This window comes from Mytilus galloprovincialis, chromosome 1 (assembly GCF_965363235.1).
Source record: "Mytilus galloprovincialis chromosome 1, xbMytGall1.hap1.1, whole genome shotgun sequence".
In the NCBI taxonomy this organism is placed as follows: Eukaryota; Metazoa; Mollusca; class Bivalvia; order Mytilida; family Mytilidae; genus Mytilus; species Mytilus galloprovincialis.
The window spans coordinates 73411157-73435970 of NC_134838.1; the positions used below are offsets into that span (position 1 = coordinate 73411157).

At 32.5% G+C, this 24814-nt stretch overlaps 1 protein-coding gene across 1 annotated transcript in view; it reads right to left on the reverse strand.

The window, feature by feature from the left end:
* Positions 1–878: 878 nt before the first annotated feature.
* The window catches only part of LOC143083433 (exportin-2-like), a 46458-nt gene continuing 22522 nt past the window's right edge, over positions 879–24814 (reverse strand). Inside the window, exons 15-27 of the mRNA XM_076259690.1 lie at positions 18255–18316; positions 17057–17196; positions 16449–16552; positions 16069–16166; positions 14812–14962; positions 12021–12223; positions 8279–8376; positions 6990–7075; positions 5882–5963; positions 5127–5270; positions 3643–3740; positions 3140–3270; positions 879–1491 (exon numbers count right to left, since the gene is read on the reverse strand). Coding sequence (XP_076115805.1) covers positions 1405–1491; positions 3140–3270; positions 3643–3740; positions 5127–5270; positions 5882–5963; positions 6990–7075; positions 8279–8376; positions 12021–12223; positions 14812–14962; positions 16069–16166; positions 16449–16552; positions 17057–17196; positions 18255–18316 — 1484 coding nt within the window. The 3' untranslated portion in view covers positions 879–1404. The remainder of the gene's footprint in view (positions 1492–3139; positions 3271–3642; positions 3741–5126; positions 5271–5881; positions 5964–6989; positions 7076–8278; positions 8377–12020; positions 12224–14811; positions 14963–16068; positions 16167–16448; positions 16553–17056; positions 17197–18254; positions 18317–24814) is intronic.

Sequence of the window (24814 nt, forward strand, 5' to 3'; positions counted from 1 at the left end):
ACACAATCTTTAAATGAAAAATAAGTGTCAAGTTTGCCATAAAACACATAATGTACTAAGTTTTCACAATTAGACAATTTGGCAAAGACACAAGCAGGACAAGAATGTCGCACATTGTCTTAGATTTGTTACCAGTCAAATTTGCGTTGACTGTATATTTCTATGTCATATACAGTCACTGACCCGGCCGATATCACTTTTCCTCATGACTATTTTAAGTAGAAGTTGCCGAAATGTTCTTGTCCGTCATATTTGTCTTAATACGACCGCAAAACTTTTTTTAGATATCGTATAATAGTATTATGTTGTCGTCTGCGTCGAGAGTAAGGACTGAGAAGTTGAAACAAGCATGTGTTTCAACTCCAATATAATGAGACAAATATCCCGCATGGAAAGAATGATTGGAATCAAAACGGACAACCCCAAATATTAAAGAGAACAGAGTTGGTCTTTTTAGAGAAAATTTTCCCAAACACACAACACTGATGGATTGTCGGAATAATGGGCTGTCGGAGTAATGGGCTGTCGGAATAGTGGGCTGTCGGAGTAATGGGCTGTCGGAATAATGGGCTGTCGGAGTAATGGGCTGTCGGAGTAATGGGCTGTCGGAATAATGGGCTGTCGGAGTAATGGGCTGTCGGAATAATGGTTGTCGGACTAATGGGATGTAACCCAATAAAGTAGCTGCTAGGTAGATTTTGACTATTGAACGTGTAGCTATAGATTAGTTGTAACATATATATTGATAGCAGCTACGTAGCTGCTACGATATTGAACTCAACCCAGGCATATACTCTCATCAGATTGCAATAGCACTGTAAATGTACCATTCCCTTTATTTCCTTGTTAAGGAAACTGTTATAAATAACAAATAGTAATTCAATGATGTCAATAGTTATTATTAACATGGCAATTTAAAGGTAACAAGTCACAATGTAATATACACTACATTCAAACATCTAGTTCATAGAATTATTTGCAAGTTTACATCTATAACAAAGGACAATAAATAGTTTCTTTCATTCAAAACTATAAATCAACACCAAAATATGCCATGCTGAGCACCAAGTCTTAAAGACTACTTTTGTTATAATCTCATAACAGATTTATTAAATCAATCAATATCATACAACTGTAAATGACAAGTATAACATACGATTTTAAATCAAATAATTTTACAGTGAATGACAGTGGGACTTTTCAGTCATGGTATACGTTTGTAACTAGCACTTTAAAATTCTGATTCATGCACAAATCATGTCAAGTTTAAGTCATGACATTAGGACGAAGCAAAGCCTGAGTGTTTACATAATACAGAAAAGCAATTCATGTTAAATGCTTGTTGGGTATTATTAATCTAGTTCATATACTGTGTTTAGTATAAAGTAATTGTTCAATGTCCCCTCACACTGTCACCCCAGCAGCTGTAAGGTACTGTTGTACAAATGTCTGAGCTTCTGCCTGTAGTCCTGCACTAATTAAAGCTGGAACCTGATAAATAAAATATCTATATATTAAGCTATTCAACACAATCCTTATTATTTATTTTGTGACAATTATTTTTATTATTTTCCTGCTATTATTAAGTCCTTGTCCCTATTATATATAAAGTGGCAAGGGCATATAGTATTACTCATATATGCATGTCCATCATTCCGAAATCAACAGGACTTAATATGCATTATGACTGCAGATTTTGTTCTATTATTAGACATTCAATATAAGTATTAAATGATGACGTACAATTTTTTTATGGCATCGGTGTCATACAAACAAACTGGTTAAGTGAAATTTACTTCTATTCAAGAAGATTTTAAACAGCATTTTTTTTTCAAAATATAATTTGCCAATATCTACTTCCTAACTCAGTTGTTCCATCTGTTTATTTGACAAAAATCTTGTAAGGTTCCACATATTGTTTTCAGATAATTAGGTCTTTCCACCTTTCCGTGTGGAAAGACCTATTGAATTTTTTCTAATTAATTCCCCCCCCCCCCCCCAATTTTTTTCTTGCGGTGTAAAAATGTTTCAAAAGATATTGCTTAGTTTTATTGTATATGATATCATACAGTCTATACGCTTTTGAAACAGACCCTGTTTGACTGAACTCTTTTCTTTGTAAGAGTTATCTCCCCAAAGACTGTTTTTCTTGTTATGAGATCTTCTCCGCAACCGTAAAAGAAAGCGACAAATTTAATTTTCCAAATTGCTCGTTATATCCTCAGGATGTTAGGTTTTATTTTGACCGAAGCTTTACGACAACTCCATATGAGAGGTATTTCCCCTTTTGTATTTGATATAAGTGAAATGTATTTTCAACTAAAAAAACATAAGTGATAGAGGCCTAGGGTCTTTTGATTTGAGGTCCTTGGCCCAAAAAAATGAAAATGAGGTCAAGGTCAAAGGTCAAGTTCATGTTCAAAATTGATTTTGGCTTGTTATCTCTTATTTTCAGAAATCATATAAGATATTGACAAAATATTTTCACACAATTGTGAGTTGCTACATGTCGCAACACGTAAATTTTAGTTAAAAGGGCACGTAAACATTTGATGTGAGTTTTTTCCCCTTTTATATCTTATATTAGTTGTATGGTAATATAACTCATTAACAACATAAAGTAGAGGCCTAGGGTCTTTTGATTTGAGGTCCTTGGTTGTTGACCTTGAAATTGAGCTCAAGGTCAAAGGCAAAATCAATGTTCTAGATTTTGATCTTTGCTTTTACCTCATATATATACATGATAAAGACATAGGACTTTTTTCAATAGGTTGCAAGCAATGTGACCTTGTAAAAGCCAACCAGAAGTGACCTTTGGTTTGCTGGAAGTAGCTATTTTTGGAATCAGTGTCAATTAAACTATCAAACTATACCGAAAATAGCATTGTTTGAACCAGAAGTAAACAATTATCTCCCTTATCTATATCTTTTTCCATAGAAACCATACATTTTTGGAATCAGCATGCAATAAGCTGTCATTTGACGCTACAATTGATATTTAAAACCAAATTTTAATATTTTCATATAAAAAAAAATCCTTACTGGTGGAAAGACCATCAATGGTTCTCTGAACAATTGGTTTTAAATTTTGTTTAAAAATGTTGTAAAGCTAATTCATTCAATAGAAGACATTAAATACCTTTCCAGGATGAGCAGCTGATAATTTGTGAAGTTGTCGTGCAAGGTTTATTTTAACATCTGTTACTTCTGCTACAGGATCATGTTCCTTCTTTCCAGCAAATGCTAACTGTGAATAGGCTGTTTGGTATCCTGAAATATTAAATATCCAAATGTTAAAAATAAAACACAAACAAATTAATTTTCAACCTGTCCAGACTTTTTCAAACTTTAGTTAAGAACATGGAATAAAAATTTGTCAAAATCTTAATACTAAATTTTACTTTCACAAATACTAGGATATTGAACAAATTGTTAAACAGCATAGCCTATTGAAGATTTTCTTTTGGAATGCTAGTACCGAATCAAAACTACAACCAATTAACAATAAGAGAACAGAAAGGAACTAATTTCAGTGGAAATGCATTTTTTTCCTGTGTAAATTAATTATTGGACAGTTATTACTTATCCAGTGGTAACAAAATGTTGGTTTTCTAGTCTAGAAATAATAAATGCTGCTCGAACCTGGTGTATCTTCTATCTCAATGAAGTGCTCATCATCTGGAACGTTGGTGTCTTCAGGTAATTCTATCAAGCTAATTAATCCTTGTAAAAACTGTGCCCTGTAAAATTAGGAGATAACTGTATTGTATTTTAAGCTTGGCCTTCGTAAAACGTAGATTTTACTGTCGCAAATTGAGTTTACCTAGCGACGCGGAGCGGAGATAGGTAAACGGATATTTGCGACAGTAAAATCAAGTTTTACGAAGGCCAAGCTTAAAATACAATACAGTTATCTCCATTCTAATGCCACATATTAAATTAAATTTCATTTAATAAATATTTTGGCTTAAAAATGCCATAAATGAAAAAGTCCGCGAAACTGTTGCATCGTCTTTAGCATCTAAACAATGTGACGTCATATGTATACTCTGGATTTCAAACATGAATACTAAAAGTATTTTTACTTTTCGTACGCTTCAGAATGGTTTCAATATAGACAAAAAGAAGATTTTGAGGCTCAAAATGTGACAATCTTGTTTATTTTTTGAGAAATTATATACCCAAAAAAAAATCAGAATTCAAAATGGTGGTTTTCTTAGTTACGGACTGGTAGAACGTGGAATCTAACCCCTCAAAACATTTGTCAACGTCCAATGAAAATAATCGTTACAAACTAATTGCATTAGAATATCATATAGTCCATGTTAGGCTAACTCACTTACTTTCATTTATTGGTAACAAATCCATACTTTGGTTAATATTATTAATGTTTTTTTTTCAAAAATAATTGAAACATTGACAGATGGGATAAGGTCTGAAGTCAAGATATGTTTATTTCTGCCTGTTTGCTATTCAGTGCAATTGTGACCTTTTTTGCATCAAAGACTATCATAAGTATAGATTATCGGGGTTTCTACACATTGATATTTTACGATATCTATACGAAGAAAACCCGATTATCTTTTTATCGTTATATTACTTGTCTTTTCTTTCTCCCTAATACAGTTTTACGCTGGACGAAAAAGCAAGCTTGATAACGTCTCCTCTCGCATTGTGACATTGCTGACAACTTCTTCTCTCACATTGCGATGTCGCTGACAATGCCTGGACTCGTTTTGAAGTCTTGATACGAGAATTACGGAGCAACACAGCAGGGTGATATTGGCGTAGGGAAGGACGATAACGAAATTTATAGCTGTTTCCTTTTGTACACATCATGAAAAATATCGCATGTACCACCATTGGAGAAGACATTGCTTAAACTTACAGAACACCAGTCTACCCTTTGGTTTTTGATTGGTTCCTGGTGTTAAATCTTTAGATCTACAGACTATTACTTGCCATATCTTTTGACCATGGTGTTATTTCTTATTGGAATTTATTGTTCCCTAAGTTTCTGTTTATCACTTTTTTAAAATACACCAGACAATTTATGATGATTACTGTGGAGTTAAATTCATACAGAAATCAGTTGACAGATTTCATTGTAAAAAAATGTTTCTTACCACATAGCATTGTATGTTTGGAACATCAAAGACGATTCTGTTAAAACATTTGTTACACCGACAGCACATATCTTCCTTTCTAATGATCCTGATACTTTCTGTAAATCTTGTAAAAATAATTTCTCTATCACCATTCCAAACATACTGAAAGAATAAATACAGATTACTATTACAGGAAACACATTGCTTCAAAGCAGTTTGTTGTGTATCTTAAGAATTACCAGTTCGCGGATGGTATAATTTCTATATATTTATGCTATATCAAAATTTTTAAGGCAAATTACCAGTAGTATGATTGAGTCAACTTTCAAATACAGATGCCTGATTTAGGATGTTTAGACCGTTTGGTGTTTAAAATCATTGTGTATAAGTTTCATAACATTTGGTTGAGGCTGAACAGAAATGAAAAATTCAGCATTATTTTTTCCATTTGTAAAGTGGCATAACATTAGAAAAGTTAAGGTGACAAAACATGAGATCTGTGTTTAATTGTAATAAGCATTTTGTAAGTTTCATAACATTTGATTGAGTCAAACTAAAGTTGAGAACGGAAACCAACTTTGGAACGTACAGACAGATATGGGTAAATCTCAACTCCAACTCTGGTGCAGCAGGGACATAACAAATTGTCTAAAAAAAAGCCGTATAAAAAGTTGATTTCAACTTTACTTCATATTGAAATCTCGTTTTTTTTTGTTTATTTGTAAAAATATGCTGGCTATTTCAGAATATCGTAAAAATTATTAACAACTTACTTAGCTTGAATTCCATCTACATTCTGGATGAGTGCATCTGGACCATACTGAATAGCAAACAGGCAGAAAAACAGAAGTAAACCTGAAAATTGAGTTGACAAGTTCAATAATTCCCATTTCTTAGAGATGGGCACAACTTGAATATGATTTACATCCCTCAATAAGTATATGCAAAGAAAAATATATGTAGTTTCCATGACAATCTGTCCATGTAAAATTTGATGTGCTTTACAATAAATGCAACTATTAAAACATTAAACTATCTCAGTATTTTAAAGAATTACACAACAGAGAAAGAATGAACATATTATATAAAAAATCAATAATTTCTGTTAATTATATGCATCATTTATTAACAAATAATATAGGGTTATTGCATGAATATTGGGAAATATTGTCCTGAGTAGAATTTTATATTGCATGAGCTTGCAAGTGCAATATATGTTCTACAAGGGACAATATTCTCCAATATTCATGCAATAACCCTTTTATTGTATAGCAATATAATATTTGAAAGTAAAAATTTTGATTTTTTAAGATTTTGTCGTTGATGACGTCATGGATTTTGAAGATTCATTGCACTAGTGAAATATTAGAATTTCTCTAATTTTTGTGCTATTTTCACATTCCCTTACTGGTGTGAGAAAAATATTTCTCCTCACTAGTGAAAAATCTGTTCTCGGCAAATGATTAGTAGAAATTTGATTATGACGTCAAAATGTTTTGTTTTCTTCTCAATTTTCCTATTGTGACGTCATGAAAAAAGGCGGCCTTGACTGATGACCTCACAAATAAAGAACACATGTTTCTGAAAATCTTTGAAAAAGAATGATTAAAGTCATCAGAGAAACAGATTCCGACACTATAACTCGTGTATTATGATATTTCTCAAATCTCGACCTTGCGCTTTAAATAATAAAATTTAACTGTCTCGAGTAGAGAAATATCGTAATACAATTGTTGCAGTGTAAGAATCTATATTTATTGCACGCTAACTTTTGGTAACTTTCTGTGGGAAATATTATATTGCTATGCAATAAAACTTGTTATTTGATGGACAGGTAGATAACTCCTTATTTATCAGTTTCATATATAAATATATACTTACTTTTGATATACTTTGTTGTTTTTGAACTTGATAATCGTTGAAATAACAGGATAAATATATTTTTGATGTACTGACTCACAACCTCCCTGTAAATAATTTAATAATTATTTTTTAATAATAAAATGTGAATCACAAATATATTGGCAGTAGTGACAAATGATTTCTTCGGTATATCAGAAACCAAATACCTGATGGAATTGTAACATATGTCTTCATCAGATTAAATATTCTCACAATTTTAGAGACATAATTGATCATAAATAATCAATTTTCAGTCCAATGCAGCATTCATATAAACTATAAAGCTGCAGTTGAATTTCTACATATTTGTATTGAAACAGGGCAACAAGTTTTAAATTTCATAAATGTATCACTAGTATCAACTTGTAAATTCCAATCAGTAATGGCTTCTGTCAAGTAAAGTTGGAAACCAGTCTGTGCCAAACCGTTTTAGGGTTTGTCTAATTGAAACAGAAATTTTATATATTTCCGCTATATATTCAACAAAACAATCTGAAAGTTTCTGTCAGACCTAATGACTTTTTCTCTGACATTTTGTCGGTCAGACAGAGTTTGGGATACACTGGGAAACCCTTTCTCTTTGCTGTTATCATGAAAAGCAATGATTTTATTTGGTTGTTACTCAAAATATTACAAACATAGTCCGGACAAAAAGAGTTTAAATAGATATGAATATCATGAACCCTGCTTTGTACTTGAACTACAACCTTAGTCAAAATGATTTAACTTCCTAGTACACAAGGGGCACAGTATGCAGGAAAAGATGTTACCTAAATGGACATATTATTCTGAGTCTGAATCAACCAGTCTTTGTTTTGACTCCTAAATAATGCTTCTTAGCTAGGTTATGAAGGTTTTTTTTAGGAAGTTTTTGGTTTGACCTGGATTAAGATTAAACCCATGATCAGCAGCAGCCAAAAAGAAAACTTGCTACCATGAGACCACAAGGATGATTTAAATTGGTAAGTGCTTTACACATTTAAATACAAATATTGCAAACATATATTTAGGATAAATGTTGTCATTGGAATATATCTTACTTTGTATTTGAGTCTGACTTTTTAACATGCTAGCTCACAAAGAAACAGCTACCAAATCCATACATATTATTTTGACTTTGGGCCAATTTTCAGCTTCCCTTTCTGCTGTTACTCCTACATAATAGGTGTTCAGGAGAAAACAGCAAATACCAATTCTAATCCCAATCAAGTTTGCTTTGACAACCCTGTCCCCTATAAAGTCAAAAGTACTACCAAGACCATACTTACTTTGGCATATGTTGTATAATGGAATTCAGTAGATAGAATCCTTCATGATCATTGGCTTTGGATGCAATAAGTTTTTGAAAGACTCCAAGCAGACCATTCTGTAAAAGATAAATATAGACCAATATAAGTTCTAATCGAACAAACATTATGATTATCTAAAAGCATTTATTAAAAAATCAAGTTTAAATGCTGTCAATTCATTAATTTTCATGGATACCAATTTCAGTGGATTTAATAAACTAGAGGCTCTAAAGAGCCTGTGTCGCTCACCTTGGTCTTGTGCATATTAAACAATGGACACAGATAAATTCATGACATAATTGTGTTTGGTGATGGTGATGTGTTTGTAGATCTTACTTTACTGAACATTCTTGTTGCTACAATTATCTCTATCTATAATGAACTTGGCCCAGTAATTACAGTGGAAAATATTTTCTAAAAATTTACAAAAATTTATGAAAAATGTTAAAAATTAACTATAAAGGGCAATAACTCCTTAAGGGGTCAATTGACTATTTTGGTCATGTAAACTTATTTGTAGATCTTATTTTGCTGAACATTATTGCTGTATACAGTTTATCTCTATCTATAATAATATTCAAGATAATAACAAAACACGGCAAAATTTCCTTAAAATTTCCAATTCAGGACAGTAACCTAACAACGGGTTGTCCGATCCATGTGAAAACATCAGGGCAGATAGATCTTGACCTGATAAACCATTAAACCCTGTCAGATTTTTTCTTAATGCTTCGGTTTCTGAGTTATAAGCCAAAAACTGCATTTTACCCCTATGTTCTATTATTAGCCGTGGCAGCCATTTTGGTTGATTGGCCGGGTCACGCCACACATTTTTTAAACAAGTTACCCCAATGATGATTGTGGCCAAGTTTGGTTTAATTTGGCCCAGTAGTTTCCGAGGAGAAGATTTTTGTAAAAGATTACTAAGATTAACGAAAAAATGGTTAAAAATTGACTATAAAGGGCAATAACTCCTTCAGGGGTCAACTGACCATTTTGGTCATGTTGACTTATTTGTAAATCTTACTTTGCTGAACATTATTGCTGTTTACAGTTTATCTCTATCTATAATAATATTCAAGATAAAAACCAAAAACAGCAATATTTCCTAAAAATTACCAATTCAACCCAACAACAGGTTGTCCGATTCATCTGAAAATTTCAGGACAGATAGATCTTGACCTGATAAACACTTTTACCACATGTCAGATTTGCTCTAAATGCTTTGGTTTTTGAGTTATAAGCCAAAAACTGCATTTCACCCCTATGTTCTATTTTTAGCCATGGCGGCCATCTTGGTTGGTTGGCTGGGTCACGCCACACATTTGTTAAACTAGATACCCCAATGATGATTGTGGCCAAGTTTGGTTTAATTTGGCCCAGTAGTTTCAGAGGAGAAGATTTTTGTAAAAGTTAACGACGACGACGGACACCGCCTACGACGGACGCCGCCGACGACGGACGCCAAGTGATGGGAAAAGCTCACTTGGCCCTTTGGGCCAGGTGAGCTAAAGAAGAACTTAAAATATTTTGTTTGCCTTTGAGCAATTCACTATGCTGTTGAATATTAATCCTCTCAAAAAAATGTTTGAAGAAATTTTCTTTTTATTTATGAAATCTGAAATGAGAAAAATTTAATCCCCCCCCCCACCATTTTTTTGTTCACATCCCCCTTTCCCTTTTGCCAAAACTGATCTCAATTATACATCATAAAATATTAAAATGTAACAAAAGGTGCTTGTTATCACTGAATGGTAAAGATTGTTTTAATTTATCAGTTGGTAGTAAAAGTGAATATACATTGTTTATTGTATAAAACAATGATTTAAGTTGATTCAACTACTATTCTGGACAAAGAAAGATAACTCCAATCAATTGAAAATTTCTTGCTATTGCACAATATTGTGCAATTAGATATTTCTTGCTATTGTGCAATACTGTGCAATTGAAAATATTTGCTATTGCACAATACTGTGCAATTGAAGATTTCTTGCTATTGCACAATACTGTGCAATTGAAAATTTCTTGCTATTGCGCAATACTGTGCAATTGAAGATTTCTTGTTATTGCTGAATACTGTGCAATTGAAAATTTCTTGCTATTGCACAATACTTAATATAATAATTTTGGACCCCGATTTGGACCAACTTGAAAACTGGGCCAATAATCAAAAATCTAAGTACACTTTTAGATTCAGCATATCAAAGAACCCCAATTATTCAATTTTTGTTAAAATCAAACTAAGTTTAATTTTGGACCCTTTGGACCTTAATATAGACCAATTTGAAAACGGGACCAAAAATTAAGAATCTACATACAGTTAGATTCGGCATATCAAAGAACCCCAATTATTCAATTTTTGATGAAATCAAACAAAGTTGAATTTTGGACCCTTTGGGCCCCTTATTCCTAAACCGTTGGGACCAAAACTCCCAAAATCAAACCCAACCTTCCTTTAGTGATCATAAACCTTGTATTTAAATTTCATAGATTTCTATTTACTTATACTAAAGTTATGGTGCGAAAACCAAGAATTGTGCTTACTGGGGCCCCTTTTTGGCCCTTAATTCCTAAACTGTTCAGCCCTCAACTCCCAAAATCAATCCCAACCTTCCTTTTGTGGTCATAAACCTTGTGTTTAAATTTCATTGATTTCTATTTACTGATACTAAAGTTATTGTGCGAAAACCAAGAATAATGCTTATTTAGGCCCTTTTTGGCTCCTAATTCCTAAACTGTTTGAACTAAAACTCCCAAAATCAATCCCAACCTTCCTTTAGTGATCATAAACCTTGTGTTTAAATTTCATAGATTTCTATTTACTTATACTAAAGTTATGGTGTACTAAAGTTATGGTGCGAAAACCAAGAATTATGCTTACTGGGGCCCCTTTTTGGCCCTTAATTCCTAAACTGTTCAGCCCTCAACTCCCAAAATCAATCCCAACCTTCCTTTTGTGGTCATAAACCTTGTGTTTAAATTTCATTGATTTCTATTTACTTATACTAAAGTTATTGTGCAAAAACCAAGAATAATGTTTATTTGGGCCCTTTTTGGCCCCTAATTCCTAAAATGTTGGTACCAAAACTCCCAAAATCAATCCCAACCTTCCTTTTGTGGTCATAAACCTTGTGTTAAAATTTCATAGATTTCTATTCACTTTTACTAAAGTTAGAGTGCGAAAACTAAAAGTATTCGGACGACGACGACGATGACGCCGCAGACAACGACGCCAACGTGATACCATTATACGACCAAAAATTTTTTAAATTTTGCGGTCGTATAAAATCATATTTTCATACATTGTTAGATTTCAGGGTTTTGTATAAGTCTCAAACACGCATATAGAAAATTAAAATTTTGTTTTCCATTAATTATGAATCAAAGTTACTTGAAAATGGATAACTTCAAAATAATATGTCAAATGTATATAACCTGGTATTGGTTTGAAGTAACTGATCATATCTAATATCTAGCCTATGCTTTTAATGTAGATCAGCAGAACAAAAGTACACATGGTAAAACCACAGGCATTGAAGGCAAAATAGTTTGCACCTTAGATTGATATCAGAACTGATAATGGCAAATGATCTGTACTAATTTATATGTGTATGCATGAAAACAGTGGCAAACTGTAATTAAATGTCACAAATGATCAAAATTAGTAATTTATTCACATGTTTGTTTCAATGATATTTTTAGGAATATAATTTATACATACCACATTTTCTACAGGGATTTGTTTAGCCCCCTTTTCAATGTAAGCCTGTATTAATCTGACTAGAGGAGGTATATTTCCAGGTCTCTCCCACAGAGCTGGAGCTAACAGATGAGGAAACAATGCCATGTATGTATCAGGAACTGTCCCACTAGTGTGGTAGTCAATTAATAAGGACAGGATTTGGAACACATATGGAATAAATTCTGGAATAGAAAAAATGTAGAAAAAAAATGAACTACTTGTGATGGAGATTTTGATAAATCTAATTATTTAGTCAGTCCTGGTAAAATTCCTATTTGTTCAATGCTTCTGAGTTGTCTTACCCAATCGAGTCCAGCTGTTAATTATTAGGGTTGTATGTTTAAGAGTTGAATATTTTTATTCGATATTTAAATTTTTTGATGAGTTATTATTTTTATTACATTGACAATGGGATTTTGAGTGGGATTAAAAGTAGAAAATGCAAGGAACTATATCTTTTTCTTTGCATTCACAGTTGGTTTGATACAACGCCATCAACAACACCTATTGTTATATGACGTCAGAGGAGTGAAAGTGATATTATTGGTTTTTATTTCACTGGGAAATAATGGTTATTCATTGCATGCAATGTAGTAATGCATTGTACAGTAGACTCCGGCCAATCGGATACCCAAAATGTCAGCTAAAAATATCCGATTGTCCGATATATTCAATTAGCCGATGAACGTATATTCAGGGGTGTGGAAATATTTGTTGTGAGCACTTGTCCGTGGGCAAGTAAAAGTAAAAATTTTACTTGTCCGGAAACAAATTTACTTGCCCTGATGATCCCAATAAATATTGAAGTATTTCTTGTTAGCTAATATATGATTCTTACTTAGCACTATTGTGCATCACAAACAAATGAAATCCATTTGTTTATATGTGTAAAAAATTAGGAAAGTAGGAAATGGGTTAACATCAGTGGGACAGAAACCTAACAGCAAACCAACCAATGAAATGACGTGTAAAGGACAATTTTGCAGCAGTTTTGGAATAAAAATTGTAGCCAGTAGGTACATAATATACTAAATTTGAGGACAGTGATTCTCGCTTCCGTTTCTTTTTTTTTTTTTAAATACTCTGTGTCCTCCGTTTGCATTTAAGGTTTTCTACTCAACTCATGATTCGTTTTGTCTTGCTTGCCCAGCTTTTTATTAAGTATTTGTCTATCTGAATCTCGATACAAAATTTAAAGAAATGACACAATCGGTAAATGATTATCTTTATTTATTTTTGTAATCGATCTATTTCCAGTATCATGTAATATTTATCGTCATGAACATTGATGTTTTTACTTGCTGAAGATTGGTTTCTTTTACATAAATTAAACATCTTTATACGTTTTGAAATTTATTTTATGTTTTTGTTGGATTTGAACTTTGTCTTGTACATGTTGTATATTTTTTTACTTGTCCACGGGCAACCAAGACACAAATAATTACTTGTCCGGTTGTTCAAATGTACGAGTCGGGCGAGTCGGGCATAGCATTTCCACACCCCTGATATTCCTCCAAGTTTTTTTTCAAAATTGACAGACACAACCCTAAGATACAAATAGCTATTATAGCTGCTTTATTAATGGAAATTTGTAACTAATCTCATTGTTTTTTCAGGTACAAGTTCGGATAATTCGGTTGATTGAGTAACAGATCGATCAGTTGATAATAATGTATTTTGTTTATCTGTCAGTCTATTGATTATTAATTATTAATTATGTGTTGATTATCTGAATAAAATATGTACCATTTAAATAATGTGACTTGTTGTTTTTGTGTGATTTGTTTCATTTGTGTGTTAAAACAGGTAAAGCTAAAAATAGCTATGAATTCTCGGAAGTAGGCCACAGGTAAATTCTATTAATAGCTATGAATTCATGCCGACTATAAACGTACTCGGATCTAATTTTCTACAGTTTTTTATTTATGAAACCCATTTTCAATTTCAAGTAATACAACTATGTTTATGATTATAAAATTGGGCATCAAGATGAGTAAAATTAATTTTTCTTTTCTATCTTATCTGTCGTGGTTCAAAATAAAAGGCTGAATATAATGTAAATTAGGAAAATGGCGTACGTGTGTACAAGTTACATAATTCTATTTCACCTGGGACATGCTATTGACACACGATTCCTTGTTTTTACACGGAACTTCTATATATATTTTAATAAATTGTTGAGAAAGAGGTACATTTCATTCATATTTAATAAAAATTGATGAACATCACGCATAGTTTATAATTTCTGTCATGTCATTGGTTGTGAAGTAAATGATAACAATCACATTTAGATAAACGCATAACAAACACATCTTGGGCAGAATATAATATCAAATTCATAAAATAAACAAGACAATAAGAAAAAATATGTTTTATTTGACTATGAAAGATCGTTTTTATTAATAAAATGAAACATTTCTGTACTGAAGTTTTCTTAAACTTCGTAATGGCGTAACTTCCGGCTTCATTTCCTGTCAAAAAAAATATGAAATTATGTCAAAATATTCGATTGTACATGGTTTTCACACATTTTCCATGAATATTCCTATCCAATTAGCCGATATATTCTAATAACCGATATTCGATTATCCGATGTATTTTGAGTGAAATGTATAGGGAATGGTTCGGTGTTTTGAAATAATATTACAATAGCCGATATATTCGATTAACCGATATCCGATTAGGTGGAGTCTACTGTAATTGGAATTCATGGTGCGAAAACTGCAGGAGAAAAATTAACATCTTCCCCCAAAAGCATGTCAAGGCTTACCTTGAACATCTGCCTGCAGTATATCTGTAAAAGGCTTAAATAAAGCTTCTTCAAAAGTAAATATAGCTTGAGGTTGGTGTTTACATGTTGTTCTAATGCCTATACATAGAGACTCAAATAAATAATGGTTAAACTGGGGCTTGCTGGGATTCTGAAAATATAAAAATTTACAAATAAAGTCATATGCTGTTTCATAAACAAGTCAATCAAAAGCTGATTTGAAGAATAATATAGATATGACAAGAGAAAATTAACAATGTTTTCCTGATCCTCCCATCTTTTATCCTGTATTCAAATTAAGTATTACCATTTCGAAAAGTATTATGGCTAATCATGAACCAATTCAACTGGTTACCTTAAAAGAGAATATAATTCATGTCCCTTGAGAATAAAAAGCATCAGAATGAATTGACACGACAGAAAATTTTGTGCTATCAAACAGGTTATCGTTAAATAACTTATTAACATTTTTTTTTCTGTCTATATTTGAAATAACATAAACAATGTGGTGCACACTGAATAACCCTCAAAGCGGTTATTTTAAAGTTTGCACCACATTTTTGATGTTATTTCGAATATGGAGATAAAATATTACAGTTATTTCTTATAATTTAATTCTAAATTCCATTTTAAACCGGAGTAAATCTTGAAAAACGATGATGATGTTGCAGTCACATGACTAAATTATGTCTATGACCTGATAAACAAAACAACGTCAGCCAATCAGAAGACGTGTTATATCCAAAATTAAATTATAATTAATTATTGATGATTGTAATTACTTACTGTATGGTTTTAACATTACACAAACACAAATTCAGTCTTTGTTATGATACATTATTAGTAAGTACAAATGATAAATTTCTTGCCAAATTTTAAAGAATAAAATGTTACTAGTCAAATGTTTCACATGCATGGCATAAATACAAAACGTGCTGATTGTATAGCATGCATGGTATAAATACAATGATTCACATGCATGGTATAAATACAATGATTCACATGCATGGTATAAATACAATGATTCACATGCATGGTATAAATACAATGATTCACATGCATGGTATAAATACAATGATTCACATGCATGGTATAAATACAATGATTCACATGCATGGTATAAATACAATGATTCACATGCATGGTATAAATACAAAACTTGCTGATTGTTCAGCTTTTAAAAAATATGAAATCACGAAGAATTCTAAACAGTTGTTAAGAGTTTTTAATTCATACTTACTTTTAATTGATACTTACTTTACTGACTATTATTAACTTTTGTGTTAATACTCCCATGACTTGCTGTATAACTGTTAAAATATGTTCCTGTAATGCAGACATACTTCTCATCAGAGCTGAAAATACATAAAATACAGAAATTAGAAAAACACCATTTATAAGGATGTTACACCAAATTTAAATTCAATTCCAATTTGAGCATGCTTCGTTGAGACACTTGATGTCTATTCAGTGTCCATTTTCTTTTTTTATTTGCAAGTTAGTTCCCTTTAAATAATCTTCATGGCTGATTAAAAGAAAAATCCCTTTAATGTGAAAATGTGGTCGTGCAGTATTTTGCAATTTACATTATTCAACTTATTTGTTTTTCTGCTTTCATATGATACAAGAATTCATACCTTTCATAATATATTCATTTTCTGCTGATCCAGGATGATTAAGTCCTTCTATCAACCCTGATATCAAATCTGTTGACAATGGCTGTATATCGGCTAATGATATTCTGAAATCAACAAAATATTATACATGTATTTACCATAAAAAGAAGTTTTTTCATTCTGTAACATTGTCATCTTTGAACCTATTCAAAATCATTTTTTCATTTTTTTTTTATAAAGGCCATGTATTCAAAATTTCAATATGTTTAAAAAAAAAAAAAAAAAAATTCAATATGTTTGACCAGCCAATTAAACATTTAGAATAAAAATAAAATGGAAATTTAAGTTTGAAATTCATCAACTCACAGATGTTTCTATAAGATTCTGAAGGAAAGGATAAGAATTTTCTATCCGTAATATTTTAAAGTGCACTTGATGGACAAACTACACATTCACCATTTTGAGATATGTTAATTATATCATATTAATTAACTGCAATGTTGTTAGTGAACAAATATGTAGTTCACTCATGTTTTTTTTAATAGCTGAAATGTCTAGCATCCTGTATATATGTCTATGGATGCAGCCTTCAAGTTTGTGTAAAAATATAAATCTGAAATATTGCTTACGCTGCTGTTTTTCCATCTGGTGTTCGAACCATTAATAATCTTTCTATTGTGTGTGCTGCATAACTATGGACTACTAAACTTGTAGCTTTTAATAATTTCATTAAACATGGTAAACTTGCCACCAGGGCTTCTTTTGGTAACTGGAATAAATGTGAAAGATAAATAACTTTAACATACCAAGTCATTAGAAATTAATTGTAAGATGGTTAGAGTAAAAAAAGTTTTCACATATTGACTAAGGGCTATTCCAGAAAAAAATGTATGGGGGTGTTGGAAGGCACATTATATTAATAATACATGGGTGATATGGGTATCAGAGCAACTTTTCACACTATAATGCACTATTATTCTCAATTACAATTGTCTGGGTGGCGGGTGCTGACAAAAACTGCCTTCCAACCCCTCCATACATTTTTTTCTGGAATAGCCCTAATAATAAAAGATATTTTTTACTGCTAGGCAAAAGGACTTGATTCATCATGATGGGCACCCCTTTATCTTCCTCAAACAAAATATATATTTCAATAATGAGAGCTAATTCTGTTCCCACAAGACATTTTTGAAATACAACAGCCAATGAAACAATTGAAGATCTTTTAACAAGAATTTTGAATTTGAGTCCAAACTGAGAAAGACCAGATTTCTCCAGAGCAATGATAGCCCTCTTTGATGACATTAAATATAGATAGCTCATCATAGCAGACTGTGATATGTATATTTATCATCACATCAACAGCCGCTACAATGGACTAGAAATATTCTTCTTAAACTGTTTCCACATCACATCAAAAGTTGTTAAAATAAGAACAAGTTTTCCCAAAAACTTCCAACATAAAAATCCTACAACTCACTACCTATCTCTATATTATATAAGATATATAAGTGGACAAAAAACATCAAATTATTTGAATTGTATCTGAGCAATTGACTCCTCATTATCATGCCTAATCCAAATTAAAAAGGGCCATAACTCTAGAACTATTGGTGATTTACTGCATAATTTAAAACTCGGTCTGCAAGTTTTAGTTCTTAGCATTGTGTACAATTTTCATTAAATTTACATAAGAAAAAGTTGTTAGGGTGCAGATATGAAAATGGGACAGACAGAAGGCAAAAGGTCAAGGAAAACGCATCACAAAATTTATTGCAAGTACCATTTAAACCACTATATTTTTATGATTAAACTGTTATAGCATACCTGACTTCTAAATACCATCAGGAATTTTATTGCATCTGCTTTTAGAATTGGATTTGCATTTACTGAAAAAGAAACCAAGATACAATATAGATTTTTTTCCTTCAAATTTCTATTCAACATTAAAAAAAATTAGAGAGTGGTATTGGCTACCGATAAGATCAGAAAATCATTCCAAGTGCATGTGAGCATAGAAGGTTATATTGCTTTTGCTTTCATTTTGCATTTTTGTGAATTTTTAAAATAAACTTTGCATTGAATTTTGTTAAGCAAATAAAATTATGAGTAAGTGTTATCTTCCATTTTTTATAATTGTACAATTGTAGATAATACCATTTTTAGGTCTTTCCACTTTTCAGTGGAAAGACCTATTGCTTTTCTTGATTAATATTATTTTTTTTTTCTTCCGCCTAATTTTTTTCCCATTGCTGTTTTTTTGTTTGCAAGATGTCGTTTAGATATTTGGAATATGATATCGAACAGTTAATATGCTTTTAAAACTGACACTGCTCAACACAATACTTTCCTATATAGAAGTTATCTACCCTAACACTGTTTTTCTTGTTATGTCTTAGGCTTCGCAACCGTGTAATAATTGTATTTTACCAAATTGCTCGTTAAATCCTCAGGATGCTGTTTTATTTTGACCGAAGCCGTATAGATTCCATGAGTTATTTCCCCTTTAGTATTTGATATATAAGTGAAATGTACTTTCAACTGGAAAACCATAAGTGATAGGGCCTAGGGTATAAGATATCGACAAAATTTTCACATAATTGTTAGTTGTCACATGTCGAAAAATGTAAATTTTAGTTGAAAGGATACATAGACATTTGAAGCGAGTTTTCCCCCCTTTTATATGTAATATTAGTTGTATGGTAATCCAACTCATTAACAATATAAGGTAGAGGCCTCGAGTCTTTTGATTTGAGGTCCTGGGCTGATCACCTTGAAATTGAGCTCAAAGTCATAGATAATTTAATGTTCTAGATTTTGACCTTAGCCTTTACCTCATATGTATACATGCTAAAGCCATGGGGTTTTTGCATTAGGTTGCAAGCAATGTGATCTAGAAAAAGCCAACCGGAAGTGACCTTTTGTAAACAGGAAGTAGCTATATTTTGTACTAAATTAATGTAAAAGTATATAGAACCATATATTTTAGGAATCAGTGTCAAGTAAACTATCAACAAGAATGTGTCCATAGTACACGGATGCCCCACTCACACTATCATTTCCTATGTTCAGTGGAGCGTGAAATTGGGGTCAAAACTTTAATTTGGAATTAAAATTAGAAAGACCGTATCAAAGGGAACATGTGTACTAAGTTTAAAGTTGATGTAACTTTAACTTCATCAAAAACTACCTTCACCAAAAACTTTAACCTGAACGTCGCACTATCGTTTTCTATGTTCAGTGGACCATGAAATTGGGGTCAAAACTATAATTTGGCATTAAAATTAGAAAGATCATATCATGGGGAACATGTGTACTAAGTTTCAAGTTGATTGGACTTCACCTTCATCAAAAACTACCTTGACCAAAAACTTTAACCTGAAGCGAACGGACGGATACACGGACGGAGGCACAGACCAGAAAATATAATGCCCCTCTACTATCGTAGGTGGGGCTTAAAAACTTTAACCTGAAGCGAACAGACACACGGACGGACAGACAGAGGCAAAGACCAGAAAACATTATGCCCCTCTACTATCGTAGGTGGGGCTTAAAAATTACTGGAAGTACCATCTTTAAAACTGGAAGTAAACAATGATCTCCCTTATTTATATCTTTTTGTATAGAAACCATATATTTTTGAAATCAGCGTTTAATAAGCTGCCATTTGATGCTAAAATTGACATTTAAAACCAAATTTTAATATTTTCATATAAAAAACAAGAGCTGTCAAAATGACAGTAAACCGGATTCTTTAGCATTTATTTGTGTTTTGGCATTTATCAATATTACAAGGACCAAAACTCCTAATAGGAAATTTTAAAAGGTTTGGTTGAACGGTTCATGAGTAAATGCACGGACACAACATTTTTAAACTTTCAAGAACCGTAACTCCTGAACAGTAAAAGTCAAAATCGTCATTATTGAACTTGACCCCCATTTTGTTGTCAGTAACAACATATTTAAATTTTAAAAGGGTTTGGTGGACTGGTTCATGAGTAAATGCACGGACAACACGGTTGACGCCCGCCCAGCCGCCCCGCCGTACATCCCCAAATCAATAACCGACACAAAAATCCGGTTAAAAATCCTTACTGGTGGAAAGACCATCAATGGTTCTCTGAACAATTTGTTTTTAATTATAACAGATTCAATTTCATACACCTTGCATTACTTATGTATCTTTTAATAAAACAATGTTTTCTTGACTAGTATGGTAGTTCAAATACACATCAATAAATTGTAGTTCATAGGATTTAACAAGAGTGCACACGCTGAAATGTCTCGCCTTCTATACTAATCATTGATATTCCTAAGTAAAAAGCTAAGCTTTATAACAACTGTACCATAAACTTAACATTAACCAAGATAACTAAACAAAGACCAATGAACCTTGAAAATGAGGTCAAGGTCAGATGAACCATGCCAGGCAGACATGTACAGCTAACAATGCTTCTATACAACTTATATAGTTGACCTATTACTTATAGTTTAAGAAAAATAGACCAAAACACAAAAACTTAACACTGTGCAATGAACTGTGAAAATGAGGTCACGGTCAAATAAAACCTGCGCGACTGACATAAAGATCATTAAATATTTCCATACACCAAATATAGTTGACCTATGGCATATAGTATTAGACTAGATATCATTGAGATGGGAGCCATCTCTGTGGGCCCCGCTGTGAATAATGTGCATAAAAAAATTGTATCTTTACCATAGGACATGGGTTTGTCAACTAAAATCAAAGTTTTTGACCTTGACCTTTGACCTAGGAAGTTGTAAATAAATTATGACACACCCTTTGGTGTTGGTTTATAAACATGTCAAGTATAAACTTTGAAATGATAACGGTTCTCAAGATATAGAGCGGACACGATCTTTACCATAGGAAACGGGGTTGTCAACTGAAACCAAAGTTTTTGACCTTGACCTTTGACCTAGGAAGTTGCACATAAATTATGACATACCCTTTGGTGTTGGTTTATATACATGTCAAGTATAAACTTTGAAATGATAACGGTTCTCAAGATGTAGAGCGGACACGATCTTTACCATAGGACATGGGGTTGTCAACTGAAACCAAAGTTTTTGACCTTGACCTTTGACCTAGGAAGTTGTATATAAATTATGACATACCCTCTGATATTGGTTTATATACATTTCAGGTATAAACTTTAAAATGATAACGGTTCTCAAGATATAGAGCGGACACAATCTTTACCATAGGACATGGGGTTGTCAACTGAAACCAAAGTTTTTGATCTTGAACTTTGCCCTAGGCAGTCGTTCATAAATTATGACACACCCTCTGGTGTTGGTTCATATACATGTCAAGTATAAACTTTGAAATCATAACGGTTCTCAAGATATAGAGCGGACACGATCTTCACCACAGGACACAGGGTTGTCAACTGAAACCAAAGTTTTTTGACCTTGACCTTTGACCTAGGAAGTTGTACATACATCATGACACGCCCTCTGGTGGTGGTTAATAAACATGTAAAGTATAAAGTATGAAATCATAATGGTTCTCTAGATATGGAGCGGACACAAAGTTATTACAAAGTGTTACGGACGGACGGACGGACGGACAGACTGATCACTATAGGGCGACCCGCCTTTGGCGGGGCCCTAATAAAAAGACCAAAACTCAAAAACTTAACTTTGACCACTGAACCATGAAAATGAGGTCAAGGTCACATGACATCTGCCCGCTAGACATGTACACCTTACAATCATTCCATACAACAAATATAGTAGACCTATTGCATATAGTATGAGAACAACAGACCAAAACACAAAAATTTAACTATAACCACTGAACCATGAAAATGAGGTCAAGGTCAGATGACACCTGCCAGTTGGACATGTACACCTTACAGTCCTTCCATACACGGAATATACTAGCCCTATTGCTTATAGCATCTGAGATATGGACTTGACCACCAAAACTTAACCTTGTTCACTGATCCATGAAATGAGGTCGAGGTCAAGTGAAAACTGTCTGACAGACATGAGGACCTTGCAAGGTACGCACATATCATATATAGTTATACTATTACTTATAATAAGAGAGAATTCAACATTACAAAAAATTTGAACTTTTTTTTCAAGTGGTCACTGAACCATGAAAATGAGGTCAAGGACATTGGACATGTGACTGACGGAAACATCGTAACATGAGGCATCTATATACAAAGTATGAAGCATCCAGGTCTTCCACCTTCTAAAATATAAAGCTTTTAAGAAGTTAGCTAACGCCGCCGCCGGATCACTATCCCTATGTCGAGCTTTCTGCAACAAAAGCTGCAGGCTCGACAAAAATTATCATTTCACTGCACAATTTTGTTTGAACTATCAAAGTTAATGATAAACCTTGAACAATCAAGTCAGTGTGCGATGGGTTTTGATTGCATTCCTTACCCCAAAAAATCAATACAAGCTTTTTACTTGTATGCCTTTTTTTTTTTAATCTTGAAGACCATTGAAATGTAGACATCAGGCTAGCATGATCATATCATAAATATACTATAGCTTAGGGCTATTCCAGAAAAAAATGTATGGGGGGGGTTGGAAGGCACTTTATTTTTATACCCATCACCCACTAAATTACATTTCATCATGGGACAACTACCCATACAATTCATTTTCAGTTTGACCCCACTACCCATATAATTTTAAAAAGTATAAGCTAGCTTTTTCAAGTTCACAAATTAGCAACCAAAATTATATGCATTTTGATACCAGAAAGTGGCTATATTGATGACAGTATATATGTTAATAAGTTTTCAAATTCTGAAGTTTTTTTTGCACTTTTGACAATATCAGATGTTTGATATAAATTATTGGTGACTAGGTTTTTTTGCGCCTGTCCCAAGTCAGGAGCCTCTGGTCTTTGTTAGTCTTGTATTATTTTAATTTTAGTTTCTTGTGTACAATTTGGATATTTGTATGGCGTTCATTATCACTGAACTAGTATATATTTGTTTAGGGGCCAGCTGAAGGACGCCTCCAGGTGCGGGATTTTCTCGTTACATTGTGCATAAATGTGTTTTGTACTAGTCACTGTCACGTGTCATGAAAATAAACAACTATATATAAAACTATCATATTGCATTTATTATTTAAAACAGTGTTTGAGTTACCTCTAAATGTTTTTTTGTATTGCTGTTGTCTGATGTGATTTCTTTAAAAGCTGTGGTATATTTTCATTAATTTCAAATGATTTAAGTGGTGTGGACCTTCTGCTCAAGGATTTGAGAAATATTCAATTCAACTTTTATAAATTATTCTACTTGTACATGTGTTTTTAAATATTAAAATAGTCCTTTGAAGCATCTGTGAGTGCAGAAATATTTTCAACTACATGTACAGGTGGAACACTGTAACAGAATATAACCCATCATAAAGAGAGGCAGGCAATAAATTCCAAAAGGGTCAATCAAACTCAAATGTGGAAAAAAATAACTGTGCCAAGCCATTGCAAATAAAGAAAACAAAATGTGAAAAGATATGAACAAAAATCCACAGTTGATCATATATGGTTAAAGAATGGTACTAAAAAGCTTACATTCACAAACAGACCAAAGCACTGGGTGATTACTATATACATTCAAATATAAAAAAGAAGATGTGGTATGATTGCCAATGAGACAACTATCCAAAAAAGTACAAAATGACACAGACATTAACACTTACAGGTCACCGTAGGGCCTTCAACAATGAGAAAATAGTCAGCTATAAAAGGCCCAGATAAGACAATGTAAAACAATTCAAACGAGAAAAACTAACAGCCTTATTTATGTAAAAAAATGAACGAAAAACAACTTTGTCTGTAGAAAGTAATATGTTGACAATTAAAGTTTGGTTTTAACAGTTTATTTTGTAAAATTGTGAAAGCCATCAAGATGAAAAACACCAATAAAACAATTTCCTTTTTTATCTGGTAAACATGTGTATTGTAAACCCATGTAAATAAACCCATGAAACCTTATCTTCTGCTGTCAGATGTTAAATAATGTTGGATATTGTGTTAAACAAATTTATTCAAATAAGTCATCTTCTTTTAGATTTCTGTTTTCTACCTCCTTGTCTACTAATTTAAGAATGTCAGCTCAATTGTTCTGTTGTCGTGTGTATAAAACATTGAACTTCTCAAGTACTTTTTTAAGTTCTATAACTGTCAGCTTTCCTAACAAACGATGTGAGAATGCTTTCTTAATTTCAGTCTTTTTCACTGAATCCTCCTTTTTATCTTCCCTTTTCCTAATGTATGCCCTTATTTCATCAGAGCTGACCCCAATCAAATTCTCAACATTGGTGAAATCTCTTTCATTTGAGAATAAAAGTCCGCAAATTTCCCTAATCCATTGGATTGTAGC